Source organism: Cyanistes caeruleus, chromosome 6, assembly GCF_971803275.1.
Source record: "Cyanistes caeruleus chromosome 6, bCyaCae1.hap1.1, whole genome shotgun sequence".
Lineage (NCBI taxonomy): Eukaryota > Metazoa > Chordata > Aves > Passeriformes > Paridae > Cyanistes > Cyanistes caeruleus.
In genome coordinates, this window is record NC_141706.1 from 34,824,474 (window position 1) to 34,848,355 (window position 23,882).

At 42.7% G+C, this 23,882-nt stretch overlaps 1 protein-coding gene across 9 annotated transcripts in view; it reads right to left on the minus strand.

Moving 5' to 3' along the window:
• Positions 1 to 23,882, minus strand: part of SMOC1 (SPARC related modular calcium binding 1) — a 130,193-nt gene that overhangs the window by 20,752 nt on the left and 85,559 nt on the right. For all 9 annotated transcript variants that reach the window (XM_086894493.1, XM_086894494.1, XM_086894490.1 and 6 more), the window contains exons 7-10: positions 22,408 to 22,488; positions 6,564 to 6,756; positions 5,425 to 5,507; positions 1,574 to 1,679 (exon numbers count right to left, since the gene is read on the minus strand). In XM_086894493.1, coding sequence (XP_086750619.1) covers positions 1,574 to 1,679; positions 5,425 to 5,507; positions 6,564 to 6,756; positions 22,408 to 22,488 — 463 coding nt within the window. The remainder of the gene's footprint in view (positions 1 to 1,573; positions 1,680 to 5,424; positions 5,508 to 6,563; positions 6,757 to 22,407; positions 22,489 to 23,882) is intronic.

The following is a 23,882-nucleotide window of genomic DNA, read 5'->3' on the forward strand; positions in this document are numbered from 1 at the left end:
AGCAGTCTTTTGCCTTACCAAGGACAGCCTGCTAAAAGATTTAATTTTCCCCTTGCAATTGGGCTGCTGACATTGGAGTGGAAAATAAATCAATGTGATGACTCTGTGAAGAGCTGGGCAGTGAAAAATTCTACCAGAAAGGCCTCTATTGAAAGCTGAGAAATACACAAAGCTTGGGGAACATTAGAAAGCAAGCCTGCTGGTTTACAGAAGTGCAGTGGGGGCATACATCTCTGGTCTCTACGACATTGGTTTATATTAAGCTTTATTTTAAGAGTGATGATTACATTGGCTGTGTTTCAGTCCCAGTGCCAAAGATGCCAAATAAATATCAAATACTCTCCAGGGCTTCCCACCACCCCTACCCACTGCATTTGAACCATGCAAATTAGACAGAATTGACATTGGAATGCTTAAGTCTGGGAGGGAACGATGTATTTCCCATCCTTGGGGCATTTTTCATCCTGTTTATATGAATACAGACATGCCAGGCATATAGCACTAATTCAATGGGTTACAGAATATTCAGCAAGCAGGCACACATACAAGTCCCTGGCTTGATTTGTAAGGTCTAAATAAATTAAGTTAAAACCATATGAATTCACAAGTCCATACTGAAGCCAAGGGACACAGCCATGCCACCCAGGACCTTGAGTAGAATTGAACAGTTAAAAGATGGTGCTGGTTCCTTCTCCATTATGAAAGAGGAAAGCAGGGGATCAACATTACTGTCAACACATTGGAGGAATACCCACAGAAGTAAGGTATGTGCAGAAGCACTTCCATCTCCAGACCCCTGTGAACATGAGCACATATCAGTCATTGCACATCCCTGCAAGCTGCCCCAGCACTGACTCCTTTTATAGTCAGGCAAACCCAGAACCACAGAAGCCTTGCCTAGCTGAGGCAGGGTAGCACTTTTTAAATCCATCACGGCTCCTTCACAAGGGCCTGTCCCGAGGCAGCGCTGCAGGGATCTGCTGTTACCAAGCAGGAGGGGGAGACACAGCCTCAGCTTTCCTCCAGTTCCCCAGGAACACAGACTTCTGTCCACCTCTTGCAACAGGCCTGACCTGTTGCTCCTTCCAAAACGGGTGGACACTCAGCTGGTCAGAGGGGAGGGCCATGAAAAACAGCTCCTCTCCTCATCGGCAGGCTGGCTGCAGCCTCACAGCAAAGCCACCGCCCTGCTCCTGCCAAGAATTTGGTTCACATTCTTCACTCCCTGTGGTAGCCACTAGGCCACACGGTCTCCTTCAATCCATTTGCATTTTATTAGGTCTTTTCATGCACCAAAGGACAAAAGAACAAGCCACTTCCTCCCACTGAGCTCTCATTTCACACTTCAAATGGGCTATACTAACCTTTATGGTAGAGCAGCTGCCAGGGAGGAGGGGCAGGAGGAGGAGAGCAGCACCAGGATGACAGGACAAAGCAGCCTCAGATCCTCTCTCAGCAGCCCAGAGGAACCCAAATCAGTCACAACACCACCTTTCCCACCTGCCCCCACCTCAGAGGCACCCAGAGCTCTGCAGCCACCTGGGTGGCATTCAGCCATGCTTTCTGGACTCACCTCCCACCCCCAGTAGGTGCTGCTGAGTTAATAGCCTGTACCATGTCCGTAGTCAGAGCATCAAGTAAGCTGGTAATAAATTCAATTTTCTTCCCTTCTGGGCAGCCTGCAGAAAGAAAAGAGGAGATTTAAAGCACGAACACACAGGCTTACTCTCCTACCGCAATTCAGCAAGGAGCAGTCAGAAACTCCTTCGTTTTTAAGACAGCAACAATCATCAACACAGCCCCTAAGGAAAGGCAGAAGAATCCCCCAGTGGGTTTCTATGCGTGGCAATTTGTCCTGCAGCTTTTATCCAGACACATGCAGGGTCATCAACAATATCTGGAAAGAAGTCTGTGTGGTTAGCTTTAAGGTCTCACCCAGTTCTCTACCAGCAAAACTGCAGGGATGCGCTGGAAGGGCCTGGCAGGCAGAAGTTCCCATGGTGACACTTGCAGAGAAGTTTACAAAACAATTCATTACCTCCTGGATCATCTTCTGAGGCAAATGTGGCTGTTCTGAGGCCCTAATTGACTGATTAAAGTATCCGAGAGCACAAGGCAATGTCTGCTGCTTGCACTTTCCTCTTCAGGCACAAAAAGTATTGCCTGCCAACACCTACCACAATAATTCATTCTTTGCATGATTGCTCTACATAGGAAATACGTCAAACTGAGTTGGTATGTGGTACTGTCACCCCCAGTCACTGCTGGCTTAAGCAGGACAAAGTGGGTTGAAGATGAGCTTGGTAACCATTTCCATCACTCAGTGCTGAGACTGTCTAGCTCCCCACCTTCATAACCAGAGTGACAGAGCCTCCTATCCAAAACAGTGCCAGCCTGTTACAATGAAACTCTCCATCTCCTCACCTTTAAAAGGCAATCTATGCTGTTTCCTTTCTGCTTAAAGTACCCCATGAACACTGTGATAACTGTTCTAACTTGGAACAAGGAAAGGAACAAGGAACCAAGAACAGGTGTGCTTAACTTGAACACCATTACCAGGATGACATTACACCATCAAAACTGTTGTCCAACCCATCACCTCCCATCCAACTGTTTCTCTTGATGTGACAGGGAAGCCATCACCACATCCCTCACCTCTTTCTTAAAACCACCATGCACTACCAATTTTTCAGCTGATTAGGGCAGCAGATGTCAGCAAACAGCCTCCCACAGCACCATTGAGCAATGTCTATACTTTTTGCTTTTCCTGAACAGCAAAGAAGAACATGTACCACAAATAGAGCACCGGAAACTTACTGTAATCCTTTGACAGCTGAAAGCAGCTTGCAAATTGATCTGACAAAAGTCCCTCCTTTGCAGTATTACAGGCTCTGTCCTCTGCAATAGCTAACCAGCCTGTCTCCATATTATGTACACTACACACATGCACACCCCCCAGCACTCATTTGGCACATGGTGCAGAAAATGTCAGCATTGTAATGGGTAAGCTGCTATTGCAGCCAGAGTAGACCACTCGCTTAAAGGAGCTTTTTGTTGAGGTAATGAAAAGGCTGAAAAACTATTTGCTAGAAGTCATCTCCCTGGGCTCTCAGCATCTCACCATCTGCAGGAATTAGCAGTTTACCATTTGCTATGTACAAGCAACATTTTCCTTCCTTCTTCCTTTTTTACTTTTGGACACTGTCATGACAGGTTGTGCAGAGAGCATGTGTAGGTGTGCAAGGATCTGAACTTGTGTTTTTCCCACCTGGGCCTCTGCAGGGTGTTTTCACACAGGCCAAGATGCACACAGCCTGCAGCACTGAGAGTCTAAAGAATGGGCAAACCTCTATAAGAGGAATAAAGTAAGGGGTCCCCCTGACAGAAGTGAGTGAAAATTAAAGCAGGAATTTTTCTTGACATTCAGTTCTGTTAAGAAATGAGAGCAGGAAAAAAAAAAAATTCTCTCTCACCCCCTGCAGTTCTGGCTCATCAGTAAATTTTTGCATACAAGAGCAGCTAATCAAACAAACCTCAAGACAGCATCAGAAGTCCATGCAGCACAGCATTTCTCAGGCAGGCAAACCAGGATCAGATCCTCTGTCTCCCCATCTCTCTATAGACAGGGGTATTTTCAGTGATAGGAATCACAGAATCATAGAATGTGGCTAGGGTTAAAAGGAACCTTAAAGATCATCTAGTTCCAACCCTCCTGCTAGGGGCAGGGATGACATTCACTAGATCAGGCAGCTCAGGATCCCATCCAACCTGGCCTTGAGTACTTCCAGGGATGGAGCATTTGAAACTTCTCTGGGTAACAATCACACCAACCAATGCAGCCAAACACAGAGTTTGAAGTTTACACAGGCACAGAAAATTGGCTTGAGCTGAGAGGGCAGCTCTCCTGGAGTTTGATATTGGGACCAGACCTCTAAGCTATAGAGCATCCTGTGTCCTCATCTGCATCAAGCAGTTCCTGCCCCTTTGTCTGGCTTCAGTGAAGAAGGGAAGGGAGAAGGGAAACAAAACCAGTCTGTCTTCTTGAGATCAGAAACAGAGTCTCAAAGAAAAAGCCAAAGAGCAAAGGATTTTTGCAGAGGATTTCTGGAGAGGAGGGGAGAAGTGCAAGGATAGGCAGTAAAGCAGTGGGAGAGGGGGATGGGGAATCAAGGAAGTAAGTTTATTCTATTTTAGTGTGATTTCCTAAGGAAATGAGCCTTAATGTAATCCATTTAGCTGGCTTCTCTCCCCCTACCCCACAACATAATATTTGAACCAATTGGTCAATTTCCTTTGAATGTGAAATGGAGGCAATAGGAAATTTTCACATGACTCATGAAAATGAGGAGCTGCATAGAAGAGAGCCCTGCCGAGAGCACAGTTGCTAAGCAGAAAGGTCTGGGGTCTGAAGTCAGGAGCCAGAAGGATAACAATTAGGAGACACACAAGGCAGATCTGGGAAAAAAAAATCTCATTTCCTTCGCTAACCTCTTCAGGAACAACTCACTTCATGCTACTCATAGAACATTAGGCTGATCCAGAGTCACCAGCTATTTCTGCAGAATTACTGGTGTCCACCACACCCTCATGGTGCAGAGGGACCCACTGTAGCTTATATTTTCAAGCTGTTCCCACTGAGGGGAGCAATGGTTGACCTTGCCAGTCACCTTGTCAGTGAAGGCCCCTCACTCTGCTCCTTAGAAGGAAGAAACAGAGCACAGGCAGGTGGGGTAGCATTTTTAAGAGCTGCACTGACACCAATGCCCAGCACATGCTCCTAGCAGCAAAAACGTAGGCAAACAGCAAATTATACTTGTCACTGTTAAGAAGGAAAAGCAGAATATAAAACAAGGAGAAGTGGGAAATGAAACATATCCCAGGCAGAAAATGAGGAATGAAGTCCAGCTAAGTGAGAAGCTATCATTGGGTAAGGGACCTTAGTACACCATGAGTGAGTGCTGTCCTGCCTAGTCCATGCAGTGTAAGGGAGCAAATCAGTCCACCAACAACTGAGCACTTGTGTCCTCTTTTGTGACTCAGGGAGCATCAAGCTGCTGAAAAGCCCCACTAAACAGAAAGGATCTTGTCCTGGTCAAGACAGGTTCCTTTATGGAACATTCAGTGTTGAGCCCATTCTTCCCCCTGAGTATCTCCAGGCATCCTGATTTCTCTCCTGAAAATTCTAATCCCAGAAATATTTTCAAAGGGCAGACAGGTAATAAATATTCTGAGGACATACCCAGCCTTTTCCAGTTCACAGCTGAACTGGAGGTCATCTTAAAAAAAAACCCCACAGAATAAACCCCACAGTAAAGCAAGCACTGTGAGGAAAATCCCCTATCTCCTCAACAATATTCTTGGCCTCTTAAGAGTTCCAAGGTGAGACAAGGTAAGAAGGCAGAGACAGGACCCTGTTCCTCTAACCTGGAAGTTCTCTGTCCTTGAAGGGATCATCAACCTCTGTGCTCTTTGATCTGGCATCGCTCTCACACACTGGGGTCTCATACCTGAAAAAGAACAGCAAAAGCTAAACTATGTAACAGGTTTAGTATCATCACATGGTCTCTAATTACAGACTGTTCTGAGCTGGAAGGGACCAGCAAGGAACATCAAGTCCAGCTCTTAAGTGAGTGGCTCATATAGGGATCAAATCCACAACCAGGCCATGGTTACTATGCTCTGACCAGCTGAGCTGATCTCAGGGTCAGTGGGTTGTGCCTTGTCTGCTTACTGCAGGGGAACCCAATAAACCTCCAGAAGAAACACCACTCTCAGGCATCTGTTTGTGGAAAGTCAGCAACAGCAGCAGAAATGGAAAGATAAGGAAGAACACACTTTGAAATCCAGTACCAGCTATCAACTGAAACCCACAAACAGCACAGGGCCCTCTTCCAGTTCTTGTGGACATAGGCTGAGATTTTTTTTTTCAAAGCTGTTCATGCTTTGCAGAATCACTATATCTAGCCGAGTTTAGGTCCCAGCTCTTACTGGCCTGTTTTTGCAACTTGCCAGACCCACAATTTGTTTCCAAACTCTGAGAAAAGATTCTTCAGGTACTTTCAAAATAGAGAGTAACTGGGGAAAAAGAAATAATTTAAAAAAAAAAAAAAAAAATCGATCTCTGGGTTAAAGTCTACCCATGAACAACAAGCAGTCTTCTAATTCCCTACTGGTCAGGATTCAAGAGGCTGCAACAAGGAAATATAAAGCAGATGACTATGAAACAGACTTGTCTTTTCACTGCTCATGCCCATAATCTATATTCTTGAGCAAAGCCGCCATTCCTCCTACCTCAGAAAAGCAAGCCAGCAGAAAAAAAGGCTGCTTTGCATGAATACTTAACACAGAGAGAAGTATGGACAGCAGTTAATGTCCACCAGGTCCTATAGAGAGGGAGCTGCAAAGTAACACTCAACAGGGAACATCACCCACAGCTTGCCCTAGGGAAAGCAGTGTAGAGCTGACTGCTCTAGAGTGAAGAACTGATTTCCCATTGCAGTAGTATTTTCTATATCTCATCTCCTCCAGCCAGGCACCTTCCCAGGCCTGCCTATAGCTCTCACCGAGTGGAAGTACCGGGCAGGGGACGTCCTGTGTCCACCAGGACACACCAGCAGTACCCAGTTGACTGGTGGCATTGCACTGGTTTGTAGAGTCCTCCAGGAGCACACTCGGGGATGACGATACCCTCCCGCGGGTTCTGCCGGGCCTCCTCCAGGGCGCTCTGCCTCTCCTGGTCACAGGAGTGAACTTTTTCTGGAAGACAGAAGGGAGGTTGGAGGGGGTGGAAAAAGAATCAAATCAAGATCACTTTCCTCAGGCCAGCAGGATATGGGTATCCTTCACATCAGGAACACTTTGTGTCTGTTTCCTTTTCATCAAGCATCAGTATGTCTGCATCCTCAGGGACCGAGGGACTTCTGGGTTGAGAGCTTTCTCCTACATTTAGCTGTGACACAACAAGATTATGGACTATAGACATCGACTGCCAGCTGCTCAGGATGCCAGAAACAGCAGAAACTCTTCTTGATCATTTGGGTTATGGAAATGAACTATCAGGTAAAAACAATTCACTCTCAATGCAGCCATGAGGTAAGAATTTCCCAGATTATGTTTTTGCAAACTGAGAGATCCTGAACTGTGACTTGTATTTTCCAGTTAACAAAGGAGGCAAATACCCTGCCCTGCCGTTCCATCTTTTTCTCCAGACCGCAAAACACTTCTCCCCCTCAACAGCACCTCTCCAACATGATCCCAAGAGGAGCAGGTTATGTTTGAACACAGGCTTATCCAGTGCAGACAGCATCTGCACACACCTCAGCAGGGAACAGAACAGGCTATCCCATTTGACCCCCACTGCCATCACCTCTCCAGCACTCTCCACTCTTGTCCTCACCAAGGGCACCCAACACTGCTTATACTGAGTGGCAGGTAAGGCCCTGTTCCTTAATAACCTATAACACAGGAAAGGCTATTTCCAAAGATACTGTCAAAGAGAACGGTAGTGTCATGCACCAAAGATCAGGAAGAAGCCCAGAAGTGACTTCTGCAGCCAGCCTGGCGCACAAAGCCCTAGCACTGCCCATACACCCAGCATTCCTTTGCACGTGTGACAAGAAACTCCATCAGGTCTGCACAGCATCACCCCAGTACAGCATGCCTGGGTACCAGAAGCGTTTTTACTGGTTTCCAATTGAACTGGTGCAGCTGGAAGAGTCTCAGAGACCCCAACAAGTCTCACTCCCCTCAACATTTCACATCACTGTCAAGGCTGGGAATGTGAAGGGCACTTGAACTTTGCCACATACAAACCCATACAATAGAAACACAGAAAAAAAACTTTTAAGTGTCAGTAAGTCTGACTCAGAGAGAAACTTGACTGGGAAGGAGCAGGAGGGCATAAAGTCAACAAAAACTGAAAGGAAACTCAAGCCTCAGCTGATATTTAAGCTGACTTCACTTTGCTGACAGATTTCACATCTGAGAAAAAAAAAGAAAAAGGAAAAAGGATTAAAAAAAAGAAAAAGAAAAAAGGAAAAGAAAAAGGAAAAAAAACAAAACAAAAGACTGTTCCCAAGATGTACTAGGACAGAGAAGTCATTGAGCCAGAAGCCTGCAGGCTCCCTAACAAACCACTTACATCAAAGGGCCCCACTCACACACAGTCTGCTGACAGCAATTCACCTCTTGGCCATCAGGTGAGACAAAGCACTCAGGCAGCTTGGGGAAAGCAAAAAAGCAGGGGCAAAATTCTCTATCATCATTATATTATAAGCAAAAGGAAGAAAAACTTCTGCTAGAGAGAACTACATTCCAAGAATTTTTCTATCTAAATCCCAAAAGCTTCCTGAGTGCACAAAGTCAAACCAAGATTTCTCAAACCCTTTGCATCTTGCAAAACTCTCAGTAAAATTAGACTGAAAAAAATAAAGTGCGTTTTCTTTTTGTGTTAGAGCAAAGAAATATGCCACTTTCATTGAAATCAAGACAAAAAGTGTATTTCTTTAATGAATTAGTATCTTATTTTACATACATTTGCAATTAGGTACATAAATTACACAGAATAAATCTACATATTTATATATTTGTGCTATGCCATAAAAAAATGGAAAAAAATCTCTGCACATATTAACAGAAATTTGTGGGAACTGGATAGTCACATTTACTACCAGAATATGTAACTAATTGGTAGTTATTTCTGTTTGAAAGCTGTTTAAGGGCTGAGTGAAATGAATCTTGCAGGCTTTGTTCAGTTGATATCAGATATATGTAGTGATGCAAACTCTGCCTTTGTCACCAGCATTCAGTAGCCCATCATTAGCAATGACAGCAGTACAAATGAAACGACAGGGAAATCATACTTCACTTAATTCTAATGTATATCTAGAAGTAGCTACCATGGAAGCTCTTTCCTGCTTTACAGATTCCTACTTTGTCTCATTTACATGCTGAAGAGTCCCACTTGGCACAGCTCTTCTCTGAACCCCTTCCAGATCCACCATGCCCTCTCTGAGCTGGAGGAGATCCGAACAGCAAACACATTGACTCTGACAACAGCCTTGTGGAAATTTCCTTCAGTGACATCTGTCTACAAAGCAGAAAGTATTAACTAGCACCAGTCCCCGAAGAGACTCTTTCCTCCAGGCTACCACTCTAACAGCACTTAATTCCCTTAAAAAATAAACATCCATATTAACACTCGGGTATTCAAAAGGCAGCAAAATCAGCTGGGAAATCCATTCCATCAGCTTCACCAGTCTGGGGCTTGGCGTGAGCTGCACGCAATGTCACCCTGAAAGATTGTCTCATGGGTAACAAGGGACCATCAAATGCTGCCCCTGCTCCAGGACACTCAAGTCCTCCTGCTCCAGTCAAATTGCTTACTGGAAACTCTGCTGCTGTTGCCAAGGCCAGGTTAGTGGAGAATAGTGAAAGCCTATGGTAAAGCTAGAAACTTTAATGCCAGGTACGAAATTAAGCTGTCATCTTAGAAACTAGCATATATTTATTATACATGCAGGGTACTTAAAAGCCTATTCCCTGTTAATGGGAGTTGCAGGCACACAAAGAAAGGTTTTCCTTCTTTCCCTAAACTAAACATTTCTTAGAGAGAGAAAATTTAAGACAGCAAGTTTGTGGGACACAAACAGCCTTCCTAGGACAAATAATAATATTATACCCATTTATTTATTTATTTTAAAGGCACTGTCACATTTTACTGTTTTCTGCAATCTCTGCTTTGACTTGACCATCAGCAAAGACACCAAGTAACACTTGCCAACTTACTGCTGCTGGGGAGTGAAACCTCAATAAGACAGCAAATCTAGATTACAAAAAAACAAATTTCAGAAAAAAAAAATAGGAAATGTATATCACACAAAGAGAAGAGTCATTGCCAGAAATATCCATTTTACCTCAATTGCTCAGCTCTAAAATGCTAACTGTTCCTTACTCTTGACTACTTCTACCACTCATTAAAACATATTTTTAAAGTAGTGTCTCTGAAGCCATGAGCTATGGCAGGAAAACAGGGTTTGGACATCTGCAGTTGCACATTATTAATGCAATAATTCTCCCCTAGCAATGGCCTTCTGAGAAATACATGGTCAGATTCATAAAAAGGTCTCTCATTCCTGGTCCCTTAAGTACGTATATTCAAACATACATCTAGTGCCTGCACAATAAAAGTAAAAATGATGGATGAATTAAGGGACTCATCTGACTGTCTAATAAACTATATGGTTATTAAAGAGATGGGATGCTTGTTTACCCCACAAAGTTGAGAAGAGAGGGTGTCTAGTAGCATCTAGCCAAAGGTTTGTGCTTAACAGTTCCCATGCTCATCTTGCAGGGCTATGTGCAGCCACTGAGGATGGGGCAGCCTCCCCCAGCTGCTCTCCTGACACACAACACCTCTCACTGCCACCAGAGCCAAAGCACCAAGCATCACTCACCGTGGCTGTGAAGATGCTGTGGGGATAATTACGGTGGGATATAGGGAACATCTGACATCCAGCCACAGCAGATTATTTTCTGAACTTTGCTCTTCTGCATCCAAACCTTTTTTTTTTTAAAGAAGAGGGAGACTGTGGCACCAGAACCAACCACTTTGGAGAGATTCCTACACCCTTCAGAGACAGGATTCTTTCTTCCAAAACAGGCAAAAGAGAGGGTCTAACCTCCCTCTATATGCTTCTGCCCAGCCCCAATGAACCCATGTGAATAGCCTAACCCCAGAGCTACAGGCTGTACCAGGGAGGGCAGATTTCCTTCTCTTTTCCTCTCTCTCCCTCATTTCCTTTGACCAGAAATTCTGTCTGGACCAGCAAAACTTTTCCCATGGAATTCCCACAAAAAGCTTCAGTTTTAATGAACAAGCATTCATCACAAGGGGGGAAAAAGGTCTTTTACTGAAGAATTCTTGACCAATCCCCATTGTTAGCACTGCAAGAGGGACCTAATTTTAAAGTAAATAAATAAATAATAAAAAAAATCCCAAACACATCTCCCCCAAATTTTTTTTGTTCATCTCCCAACTTTCCTCTCAGTGAGGCATTAGTGCAGCACAAAACAAAGGGGAGTAGCATGGATATTTAGTGCCAAGTTCCTACTGACCTCCTGTGCCAACCCAAACATGAGAACCAAGTGTCTTTGTGCCTCAGTTTTCCTTTCAGTGAGGAAAAGTGTTTGCCTGTCTCACAGGGGAGCTTAATTCAGACAGGGTCAATTTCTCATGTGTCTTCACACTGCTGTGGCAGAGAACAAGAGCTTTGAACTGGTTATTTTACCACAGAATGTACATAAGCTTAAAGCTGCTTTTACGTTGTACATAAGGAAGCTCTAATGTGAACAGGAGCCAGGTCCACTCCAGGAGAACAGGTACCTCATCCCAGGACAAAAGCTGTGGGCAGAAAGCAAGTTCAGCACAGGTTACACCAGCAGCCTAAATCTGCATCCTTTCCTCCTTGGAGGGGAAGGAGCATTTGAAAAGCCTTAAGTATGCACATGCACAAGTGCTGGCAGGAACAGCAAGGCAATGCAGTAAATAGGCCCTTATTGCCTGTCCCCTGAGCAGGGCTGTGGGTGGAGGGAGAGAAACAACCCCTTCTGTGTTTACTGGGAGCACAATAACAGCTGAGCAAATACGGCTCATGGGGATAGCATAAATCTCTCCACACCTCTGTTAGTCATCACTACTGATACCCACTCCACCCTGTTCTGTCTGGGATCATGGTCCCTCCAGAGTTTTCTGGCTAACATGAAGGTAAAAAGAAAAACAAACCTTGCAGGTGTTCCCATACTGTACCAGTTGAGCAGACTTTGCTTTACCTTGGTACTCACTCAATTTCATTTCTCAAGGCATAGGCTACAGAGGAAGCAGATGTTACTACACGTTCCAGTGCTGAACAAGTACAATGCAAAGGTTTAACAGGTGGGTTATAAATTTCAAAAATGCATTATTCCAAGTGGCTCATTAAACTTCAGCTATCCAGGAACACATGCTTCCCCTGCCATTTTCCTTCTGCTCTAAGAGATAAAGCTGCACTGCATTCCCAGTAGTGTTATATGATGAGAAGCCTATTCAAAATCTACCCTCTAGCTTGAAATAAGGAGGACTTGCTGAAGGAAGCACCCACTCATGGATAAGAGCAAACTTAGTGAGGGACTTTCTGATGCCCAACTTATGCTCATTTTGCAGAACTTGTGGGCAATGCGTCCTGCCCAGATAAAAAACCAGTGTGCTCCACAGGGTTCCCAAGCCACACAGGAATAAAGATCCACACCTGCACATCTTGAAACCTGTCAGTCGACAGCTACCTGTCCTTGCAATTCTAACTGAAATGCCTTTCAGGCAGGCCCTGGACTCTTTGTACCATCCCACCTCACAAGCAGTCAGTCACACTGTCCTAGCCCTCCTAGAGCTATAGCCAGACTAGCTGAAGGATGGCAGAAAAAGAACCATGCTTTTTTCATGGCTGTGGTACATCATCCTGGAAAAAACTGCAAATATTTCCATGCTCATATACAATGCATTAGAGCTCTGAATAAATTCTGGTTCATTAGAGAATAAGTTGTCATTCTTGTAACCAAGTAAGGAAAATGCAAGCTACGTACAAATACTATGAGATAGTTACCTAATACAGCAGGTTAAGAAAAAGATGCTCTCCAAGACAAGAGGTCTCAAAAGTTCTCTCTTTTGAAAGCTACCATGAGACTTGTATCAAATTAAATGGCCACTCTGGCCAATGGAACAGAGCATCCAATTTACAGACTGAGCTTCAGGAAAGAATTCTAAGTCACATTGATAAATGGTTTTAAATCAGTGTAATCACAACTTACAAGTCCAAACCATAGCAACCAGCAAGGAGAAATCCAGCACATGGGGAGGAAATTACTGGCAAGAAAGAGAGACTTGGAAAAAATGGCCAGCAGCTTGGGTAGACCACAAAAAAAGTCTGCAGCTTCATGACATTGCAAACAGCAATAAAAAAACAAAACAGGTAAATCCAGCTGTGGAATGTAATGACAGGGACTTCACATAAGGAACAGGCACAAAGTACTAGTGATTCTTTAAATCAGCCCTGTGTACAAGCACTGGGCACTGCACTTGGAGGGACAGGAGCACTGTTTGGCAAGAGGGCATGAGAGAGCAAGGGGAACAGGCAAAGGTCTACAACACTTGATCTATGAGAAAAGGCTAAAAGAATTCAATTTGTTTAGTCTAGGGATGACATTCAGTCTTCTGAGATGTAAAAGCTGTTCTACGAAAAAGAAAAAAAAGCCATAGATATTTTTTTTCCTCCCCCATGGGTAGTTCAAGTAGCAGACAGCCTACTTGGAGAAAGGAGATTTAGGTTTGATATAAAAAAAGCCCTGATGATAACTCTGTTCACTCATTGGAAGAGGCAGTGGCATCTCTGTTGCCAGATTAGGAACAGGTTACACGTGTCAGAGCTGCTACTAATTGGACGTGACCCTGAATTAAAACAGGGAGAAAAACCCACATGAATGTCTTCAGGTCTTTTTTGCTCTCCTCACACAAGTTGAGAAGCTCCAGCAGATCCTCAATGACTGAGGCAACCTCTTTGCTAACAAAGACTAAAATTCTGAGGATATTTGATCTGGTTTAAGTTTCCAGATTTTGGGGTCTGATCCCTTGTCGCTGCAGGACACAGAATGATTCACACAGACACGGCTCCTGTATAACAGGGAAAAAACTGGTTCTATTCTTACAACTTCAGTACTTACAGATTCTCAGCAATGACCAGGGATTGGGTAGCTAGGTTACCACCTTTCCAAGCACACTGGTCGTGCGAGATGTCCATCAAAAGACATGTATCAGAAAGAATGCATACATATCTATGTTTACAGTCACTGTCTTGGGAAAGTTCTTAGAAATTATGTAAACAAGATCAAAAATCTGAGTTTTCAGGGTGGCAGATCCCCTCTAATGCACCTGGCCTCCATATTCTTTATGACAGCTGTACCTGCACAGTACCTTCAAAATGACAACAGCTTCCATAGTCTTAGCAGAGAAAGTTTGGCATCAAAACGCAGCCTCTTCACTTCCTGACATCAGGATGTTTCCTAAGCAGTAGAAGAATCTTTCAACCTTAGACACTGCCCTTGTCATTTTGAGACAAAACTACGCCGTCTGTGTTTTTTCTTCCCTAATGCCTCTTTTCCATTTCACACAGTTTCTAAGCACTGTGAGCTTGTGGCACATCTAGCTTTGACATAAGCCACCTGTCTCTGAACACATTCATTTTCTCTATGCTCCTTTTTCACTGCACTCTTTCCACACCAAGGAATTCTGTTCAATAAAACAAAAAAACAATAGGTGTTTCTACTGGAGCCTTAGAATTATTGGGAAACTTTTTTCACTTCCACACCTGCTTTAGTCCTTGGAACAACGAGTACAGTAATTATTGCAGAACTTGCCTACCTCTTCTAGCTAGAGTATACAAGCACACTATTTTTACAGTGTTTTTACTCTGCAATTATAGGACACCAAACAGAAAGTCTTTGAAAATTGTCACAGGCAGGTAAAAGTGGTTCAGACTGGTCCTCCTATCTTCAGCAACATTATATTTAATGCTACTTCTGGTGAGGTACAGAAGGCAAGAGAGACAGGTTTATAGTGTGATGAGCCTTTTCATGTAGTGACAGATCAGCTTTCTCCTGTAATATTTTACACAGGAGGCAGAAGGAATTGCCTCTGACAGGAAGCTAGCCCTCACTTTTGGATATTTACCTAGAGTCAGCTGTCTCTGCATAGAGTATCTGAACTTTGGAAGTTCAGTGATGTAACATGGGATTCAGACATCAGCCATAGGACAGAGAAACTCGGTCAGTGTCATGAGATGGATGTCCAACAGACAGCTCCATGGAAGGGTAGGGTTTTCCAAAGCTCTGCAATGCAGCTCTTTTCCTTCACAGCCTTATGCTGTACTAGGCAATATTCATGGCCTTCTTGGACAACTCTGTGGGCAGCAGATGCTCATTGGAATACACTGACCTGTGTTTTAAACTAAAAAAAATTGTGGTTTTTTTTCCTTCACTTCTGTCTTTGCAAATCACTTGCAAGCCCCACCAGGGTTTTTGGTTTCAGGAGAAGCCTACCTTGATCTAAACCTTTCCCAGAGGTTATCTAGGAGCTAGTAATGACAGTTACCTTGAAAGAGCTCCCCCTTAATTGTGGTACTTCAGAAATGTGGTGAATTTGACAGGAACATTTCAAGAGCGGCAGGAAGGTGAGTCAATATGTGCAGCCTTTCTGCAGGCATCAACATACATTCAAATGGATATCTGAAGTGCAGATCCACAAATCACCCTGTGCCAAATGTTGCTATCACAAACAGCAAGGAACACTGTGCTGCTAAGGAATTACTTCAGCAAATGTATGCATCCCCTTCAATCTGAACCAGCTTCTGCTAAAAAGCAAAACAAACTCCACAAAGTTGACCACTCTCAGTTCTTTCCTGTACATCCACGTAATGCCTGGTGCTGGAGTTTATTTCCTTTCCCTTCCCCAACAAATCCCCAGTGGTTTTAAATGTGGGGTTGTTTTCTGTTTCCCCTTTTACCCCAGCTCCATGTATCTTTGTCTCTTCTCCTGCTGCTCCTCGTCCACTTGACTTAACTGGCAGCTGCAGAGTAGTAGTTATGACTCCACATCTAAAGTAATTTGTTTTCTTTCTTTGGGGGATAAGGAGGGGGAGTGACTGAATTCTTTGGGAATGATTTATCACACAGCTCTCAGGGGGAGCTTCATTTATTTGCCTAGCTGCATATGGTTTAACACCTATGGTTGCACGCTTATTATTATACAATGTTATTTTTCCCACTTGTATACTTTGCACCTTTTCATAGAGCAGATTAACTGGTCCCCAATGGCATGTTATTTATGACTTTGTTTGCTGGCTGTCTGGGAAGGGTCCTGGTCCTAGATTCTTCCATTCCCCCTGCTTCTGCTCTCCGCTACATACTCCCTTCTTCAGCACACACACACCTGTCACACTGAGACTGTGGGAGAATCACCCTTGGGCATCACACATATCATCCTTCTCAGAACTTCCAGAAGAGGAGACACAGGCCTCCCAAGCAGCAGCCAAGACAGGAAAGGATGCCTGCACCACAGATGGAGCCAGGGAGGGAAGGGAGGGATAATAAAGTAATGCAGAAACATCACATTTTGGCTTGCAACAAAGCAGGAACTCAGCAAATAAGAGCATATATATTTGTTGTGAAAATGTAATGGAATTAGTAAGTTTTAATTTCATACTCAACAGGAGCTCCTCTTGAAATTGCTTTATTTGATATCAAGCCAGAATCTAAACTAAAATTATTTCAAAACAAAACCAAAACAAATCCTCACAAAAAGAAGGGCTAGGAGGATTAATACAAAGGTCTGAAGATAAATAATTGTGCAAGATGGGACAATAGTCACAGACCTTTAGCCCTATAGTTTTGACAGGTTAGAGGAGCACAGTGTTGGGAGGTACTGGCTCAAGATGCAGGAAAAGAACCAAGGAAGATACATTAACAGAGATCAGTTGAAAAGACAAAAGTTTTCTGACACACTGGTTCCCTCCCATGAACTCTTGTTCTTCACACCATCAATGACACTTTCTACATCTTCAGCTAGGGAGAAATTCAAAAGCCTTTAACTAATCCCAGGTGTTATGCCCAGAGGAGACAGAAGCACAGAAATGTTTACCAAGGAGGACTGCATTAGGATGTCATCCATAGGCACCAAAATTTTCCAATTCAAATGCCATCATAGCATCTTACTCAGATGTCCCTAAAGCAGAATTATTCCTGACTACAGCCCTCATAAAAACAACCTACTTTCCTGATAAAGTGATAGCTATCTCCTTTTCTCAGTATCCTAACACTAACCAGCCACAGGTCTTGGGGAAGAGCCTACAGTCCTGTATTAGACATTTGGACAGTAACAGAACTGGCACTGAGAGAGTCAGTTCAAACTAACACAACTGGTTTAGTAATAGTGGGAAATAGGAAAAAAGCAGCAGAAGAAGCAGAAGTCCATGGTATCATGTCTTTAAATAACAAGGTGGAAAGTGCTGTGCACCAAGAGTAGGACAAGACACCTAAGGAATAAGGCTGACAGGATAAAGACAGGTGTGGAATTACCCCCAATAACAAAACAAGAACATTGTTTTGCTTTCCAAGAACCTCATCTGAATCTACCTAGCTCCCTGTTCTCTGCAGTGTTCCACACTTCCAAGGCATGAAGAAATTTTCTACAATTCCAGATAACCGTACATTCAATACATAGGTGCAAGGTCTCCCCACTCCAGAAAATAATAGAGGCATTCAAGCTCTTTGTGCTTACCCTCACTTCTGGAAAAGAAAGTTCTAATAACAAATTAAACTCTTGTCTAACCTTGGCTATTTTTGGGGTATCCTACTAAAACTTGGAAAGAGCTTCCTTCTCAAGCTGTGTCTCATTATATGTTCATCTCACCTGATCAAGAAGAACTACTCTGATTCCCAATATAGTCTCAAGCAGACTCCTTTTTAATGTACTTGATCACAGAAAGCCTCAATATGGATAAGGCAGCATACCCATGAGTACAATAACTCTTAGGGCAATTACTACCCCTGATCAATAAGACAGGCATGCAGGAAAACAGTGTCATTTCCTAACTATTATAGAGAATGTTTTTGGGGGTGCCATGGGTGTTTTCTTCTCTTTTCTTTTTATTTTTCTTTCCTGCAAGTGGGAAAAAAGACCCCTTAAGGAAAACAGACAAACCAGAGAACTCAGGTCCTGATAATGACACTTGATATAATCACATCCCACTTCACTATGCAGATCTCTGGAGACAAACTGCACTCAAGAATCACGAGATATCCCTTCAGGTGAATGGAAGGATATATACAGATGTGAAGTTTTCAAGTATTTTACCCCTTTGAAAAACCCTAAAGTTTGGGCTTCAAGTTGGCTCAATTAAGGAAAAGAAATGTGAATGCCACCATTCTTGTTTTCAAAGCTCATTCAGTTATACTCTGTCCACTAAGAGCTCCTGACAGGAGAAAGCTCTATTACTGGAATGCCATCATGAGATGCCAGCACGATGCCTGGGTGCCAGAGCTTAACAGAATAGGCCACATGGAATTGGTCCCCATTCACTAAGCAGGATTTTGAAACAAACAGCAATGATTTTTTTCTTTTTTTTTTTTTTTTTCCCTAAACTAGGCACAGCACACACAAACCTGTCTTCAGCTGCTAACCTTAATATATTACTCATTCTTCCTTTCAAATAACGTCATATTCAAAACCCCAGTGACTGAAGAATATTTACTTGAGGCTGCTACTGCTGGTTTCTCCAGAGCTGTTTATTTTTCCATGCAGGGGCTTATTACATCATTCTGTGGTTTTCTTAAAGGTTGTCACAGTAAGCTGGATACAGGTTGGAAACTCTTGCTAACTAAAACCAAATCACTAAGTAGCACAAATGAATTTGGAAATAACCCAACCCTGGAAGTGAGGAAAATACCTGGATTCCTCAGTGGAGATGGGGTGCTCCTAAACAAGCAGCCATTAGATTTCTTGGAAGTGGAAAACATTATCAAATGCTTCCCTAGATTGAGAACTTAAGGAAAAATAATCACTTTGACTGTTGCAGGCTGAAATATTGGAGTTGAGGGGAGGAGGCTGAAACAGTAAAAGCAGAATGAAATACAGTTGCCAGCCATGCTGATTAGAGAACAGCCATTGCAAGAACCCCACCCGAATCGCCTCCTGCTTGGCAGTGTTAAGAACTACACATCACAGGGAGCAGTGCTAGGTAACTGTCTTAGTTAGCTTAAGGTATCTGTGTGCATGCACATGTGGATGTGCATGTTTGGGAAAGGGGAGAACCGGCAAAAATTATTTCTGTCATTTTGCCACAACAATATTGTATTGATCTAGACCTTTTACTTACCCCAAAAAGAAAAAAATTGGGACTTGCAGGATTCAGACAGACAGAAAATGTATTTAAGTGTAGAAAAACAACTTTTCAGCTGTGCAACAGTCCAGATGTTCATATTTTGGTTCCTGCCTCTGGCTGAGAAGGTTTGAACCTGCATCTCACCCTAATGAGTAAAGGGTGCCATTTAATTCTTTAAGGTGGGCTGAGGTAACAGCATTAGCAATCCCTCCTAGCAATGCTCTTTTACTGAGCATAGAAAAACTCACTGGCAAAATGCCTGGAGACATATAGATTCTCAGTCAAGTGCTCTAATCACCAGGCTGGAGTCATTCTGCTTTTCCTGATCCCTAGCTTAATTAGGATTTACACATGCCAAACAAAATGTGAGTGCTCCAAAAAAAAAAAAGAGATCAGTTTCAGAAGAACCTCTTCTGTTTGTCAACACTAAACAGAAGATGGAATACTCAGATTTCAAATGCAGCTCTTACAGGATACAAGCAGCATATATTACATGGGGTGTCACCATCTCTGCAATGCTCAGCTGCCTGGTGGGTGGCTCACCTAACACTGACCAGAGACAATGACAGCAAATTAAAGAGTCTATTTGACTCCATATAACAATTCTGAAATTCTCCACATGGCTGACATAGTGATGCTGCTTTCCAAGATGTCCAGTGTCAGTGCTGCTTAGAGAACAGCACACATCTTCTGACAGCAGTATCTGGACCACTCTTCTCTGAAAAGGACAGGGCCATATAATCACCACAGGAAGGGGAGAGATCAGAGCTAGGTGCTTCACTATACAAACTCCAAGGAATAGGAAATAAAAGAAGAGCTAGGCTGGATATTAGAAAAAGAAAAAAACCCTGAGATTGAATTCAGAGAGCAGAGCAGCTTCCTTTGGGAAGAAATAAAATCTTTATTATCTAAGGCATTTATGGTACAGCAGAAAATGCTGCTCTCCTTACAGTATAAACATTAACTAGCCCTAAGGCAGTATATTAGATGACCTACTAGGTCTTTTTTCTTTTCTCACTTCCAATTTCAGTGATCCCATTAAACTGCTGCAAAAGCATACAAAGCTATGTCTGCTCCAAGACTGTTAGTGTAAGCTTGGATAGACAATACAGCTGAGGCAACAACAAACTGAAGAATCCAAATCTTGTGCTAGCAAAACTTATCTTAACCCTTTAAAAAGAAATTTTAAAAATGGAAATGTGCTAAGCATTAGCATTTCAAGTTGGGCCAAAGGCAATTAAAAACATCCCCTAGTTCTGCATGCCCATCTCATGACAGCTGTTTCATCATCTACAGCCAAGACAGACTCAAAGACACTTGAAGAAACATGATTCTAAATTATAATTATCCCTCCCAGTTCCCTGCAGTTTGATTCCACCTATTGTACACTGCCTTTACCATATATTACAAGGGATAAAAAGAATGAAAGATACCAAACAAGGTGACTAGGCTTCACTATATGAAAGGAAAAGGCTGGAGTAGCCCACACTTCATAACACCTAAAACCATAGCTGTAAGCAGCATTTCTTAATAATTTGTGAGAAACTGAAATGGCTGTGCATTTGTATGGCCCAGTGGGGAAATTTGGGGATAAAAGCTGTCAACCCAGTCTTTTAACAGGACCCTATAGCAAGTGAGCATCAGAGCAATCAGTAAGGCTGAGTCAGATGAACCACAAGTCTCCTTTTAGCTTGCTGTATAAACCACCTCTTACACAGCTCTTGAATTTTCCACAAGATCATTTATTTTTCATTTGTAGCATGCACTCACAATAATTTTGTTTGAGTATCAGAACTGACATCAGAAATAATTGAAAAAAGTGAACAAAAGTAAACCCACACAAAGAATGCTTCTGCAGACAAAATTCCAGTTCACATCAGGCAGCTTCCTGACTAAACAATCAAAGTGACTGCCTTTACAACATAAAAGCCAGCCTACTTTGCCTCTGTCAGATCAAGAAAGGGTGGAAGACAGACCCTCCTGCTCCCAAGTCCCTTTGCAACCTCTTAGCACTAACTCTTCTTTCCAATATAGCTATGACATTTGCTGTATTACAAGGAAAGTTGGACTCCAAGGTAAGTAGGACCCATTACAAAAGATTTTAATATTACACTGTCACCTTCAATTGTACTGTCAGTTGCTGGTAGTCCCAACAGCTGACAAAAAACAGAAGCTGTATTTGCTCTCCCCTGAAAGACATCCTTAAAGAAGGATGCTGATACTCACACATCATCTGAAGCTTCTGGCTGACTCCCACTGGCAGATCCTACACAGACCACCCTGCTACAAAAACAGCTGGGAGGTGAAGCTCGGGAGACTTGTTAAAACTGTGGTCTAGGCAATGCTGGCTGTCCTCCTGCCAAGAGCTCCTCATTCTGCAGCAAGAGAGTTTCACCCAACCTAGCACTCATTTCACCCTGCAGCTTGGAAGTGGCAGAGGAAGGTTAAAGGAACTGTCATAAATACTCTCTAGCTAATCCAGAAATACCAGATGAAGAGACTTCAAGATACCACTATTTATCTGTTTAGGTGACTGGAACTAGTCCAACAGCCATTCTAAGCATTTATGTTTCATAAAATATATGTAATAGTAGCATCTCCTATTCAAAACTTAAAATAAATCCATGGCTTCTTAAAGCAATTTTGTTCTCTTATATTCCCTTTAATTTCTTCATTTCTCCCACCTCAGTTAAAATATTAGACAGAAACCATTCTTACTAAGAATCCCAAACATTCCTCTTAAGATTCTCTAGTTCCTTCTCATTTCAGTGACTCCACTCCACCATTTCACCTGTGTCTCCAGTCTCAAGTTTTACACAAGTTTTATTTCACTTACATGAAGTTCTGACTTCATGTTTTCCTGTTTTCCCTTTTCCCACTCATGTTCATGATCTCTGCTGTTTTTCAAGTTTGGGTCCTCCCCCATCCACTCCACTACCCACAAAACAATCTCAGCATTTTCTTAGGCCCACACATAATTAAATCACTTTTAGTTGTGAAATAATCCACTCCTTTCTTTATGAAAAAATATCCCCTGCAGAGAAGAATCTTAAATTCACTACAAAAGAAGCCTCTTTTTGTATTTTCTGCAACTGCTTAGACCAAAACCACAGGCCAGATCTTTCAGCCAAATGCATCAGTTCATATACCCGTGCTGAACAGCAAACAGAATAAAGATGACAGATGGCTAAAATGAATTAACAGACTAAGAAAAATTAGGAGATTCCCCAGTTATGGCTTGTGGAAACAAACATCCTTCATCACACATTTCTTATGGCCCTTTGGGCACAAAAAACTACCTTATCTGAAATTACTTTATAGCCTGGGCTGCAAGTGCCCCTAGCAGCTTGGTAGCTACAACGAAGAAAGAATCAAACAAGAACAGATGGTGAGGAGCTACAGACTAGTTAAAATAATATTTATTTTTTTTTAGACAGGAAGTTACCTGAATTCCTTATATTGGAGCTGTTCATTTTGGAATCTTTGATGACCAAGTGCTTAATCCAAAGGGTGGGTGCTGTGATTTCTGAAAGAATAAAAATAACAGCCTTAAAGAAACTGCAGCAACAGGTAAAAATACACATGATAGTGACTCAGAATCATAGAATGGTTTGGTTTGGAAAGGACATTAAAGAACATCTTATTCCCACTCCTCTGCCATGGGCAGGGACACCTTCCACTAGATCAGGCTGCTCCAAGCCCCATCCAACCTGGTCTTGAACATTTCCAAAGATGGGGCAGCCACAGCTTCTCTGGGCAACCTGTTCCAGTGCCTCTCCACCCTCACAGCCAAGAATTTTTTCCTCATACCTAATCCAAACCTACTCTCTTTCAGTTTGAAGCTGTTCACCCCTTGTCCTGTCACTGCATGCTCTTGTAAAAAGCCCCTCTCCAGCTCTCTTGTCTTCAGGGACTGGAAGGTGCTAGAAGGTGCCTGCAACAACCTCAGCTCTCTCAGTCTCTCTTCAGAAAACAAAATGTTGGCTACTGTCATGCCTTAACTGATCTATCATCTTTGTACAGACAGGTTCATCCCCTGGTGAGGTCTTCCAATTCTTATGAACCACCATTTGTAAATCTTCCACAAGGTTCTCTCATCATCTTCCTGTTCCATAAAGTCTATCTCTTCTGGCAAAACATTTTTTTCCCCCTCCAACCCCCACTTCCTGAATTCTCAAAAAGCCTTTTTCCTCAAGACTCAGAGATCACAAACATTACATTGGGTGCTATAGTATGTGCTGTTTCCCCCAAAGGTACATATGAAACCCAGATTTTAAACAGTCAATCCAGACCTTTAACAGACCAAGAAGGTCTGGCCACAGTCAGTTCCCTAAAACAAGCAACAACAAAATCTGAAATAAATAGGCAGAGACATGAAGATATTCCTGGAAAGACTTAAAAGGAAGTCTGTTAAAGAAATAGGTTCTGGTTGGAAAAGCATGTCTGATGCACTAACCAAGACATCCAAACATAAATTTGTGGGGAAAAAAGTGCTTAGAGCACCTCCTCTGAGGTGTTATAATCAACTTCAAAACATATCTGGACCTGCCTTAAGCCACAGAAATGACATAACCTCAGCATTTGATTAGAACTGAGCAAAGCAGTACTTGCTACCATGGGCTAGAGCACCTCAAGTGACATTTTCAGGACTGATATTTTCTGAAAAAAAATTCAGTTTCCAAAGGAACACAACTTAAATAGTACATCCTGAGGTTTTTCTTAAGTTCCGAGCACTTTTCACATGAGTTTTCCTGTTCCCTTGTTGACATTTACATGGACCTGCTCATCAAAGGGTGAAGCTGGCTGAGTAAAGAGAAACTGATTATAAATTACAAGAACATGAAAAAAAAAAAAAAAGAAAATTAAATTCTCCTTCCTAAATATTGTCAGCTACATTGATTGATGGCCTTATATTCATTG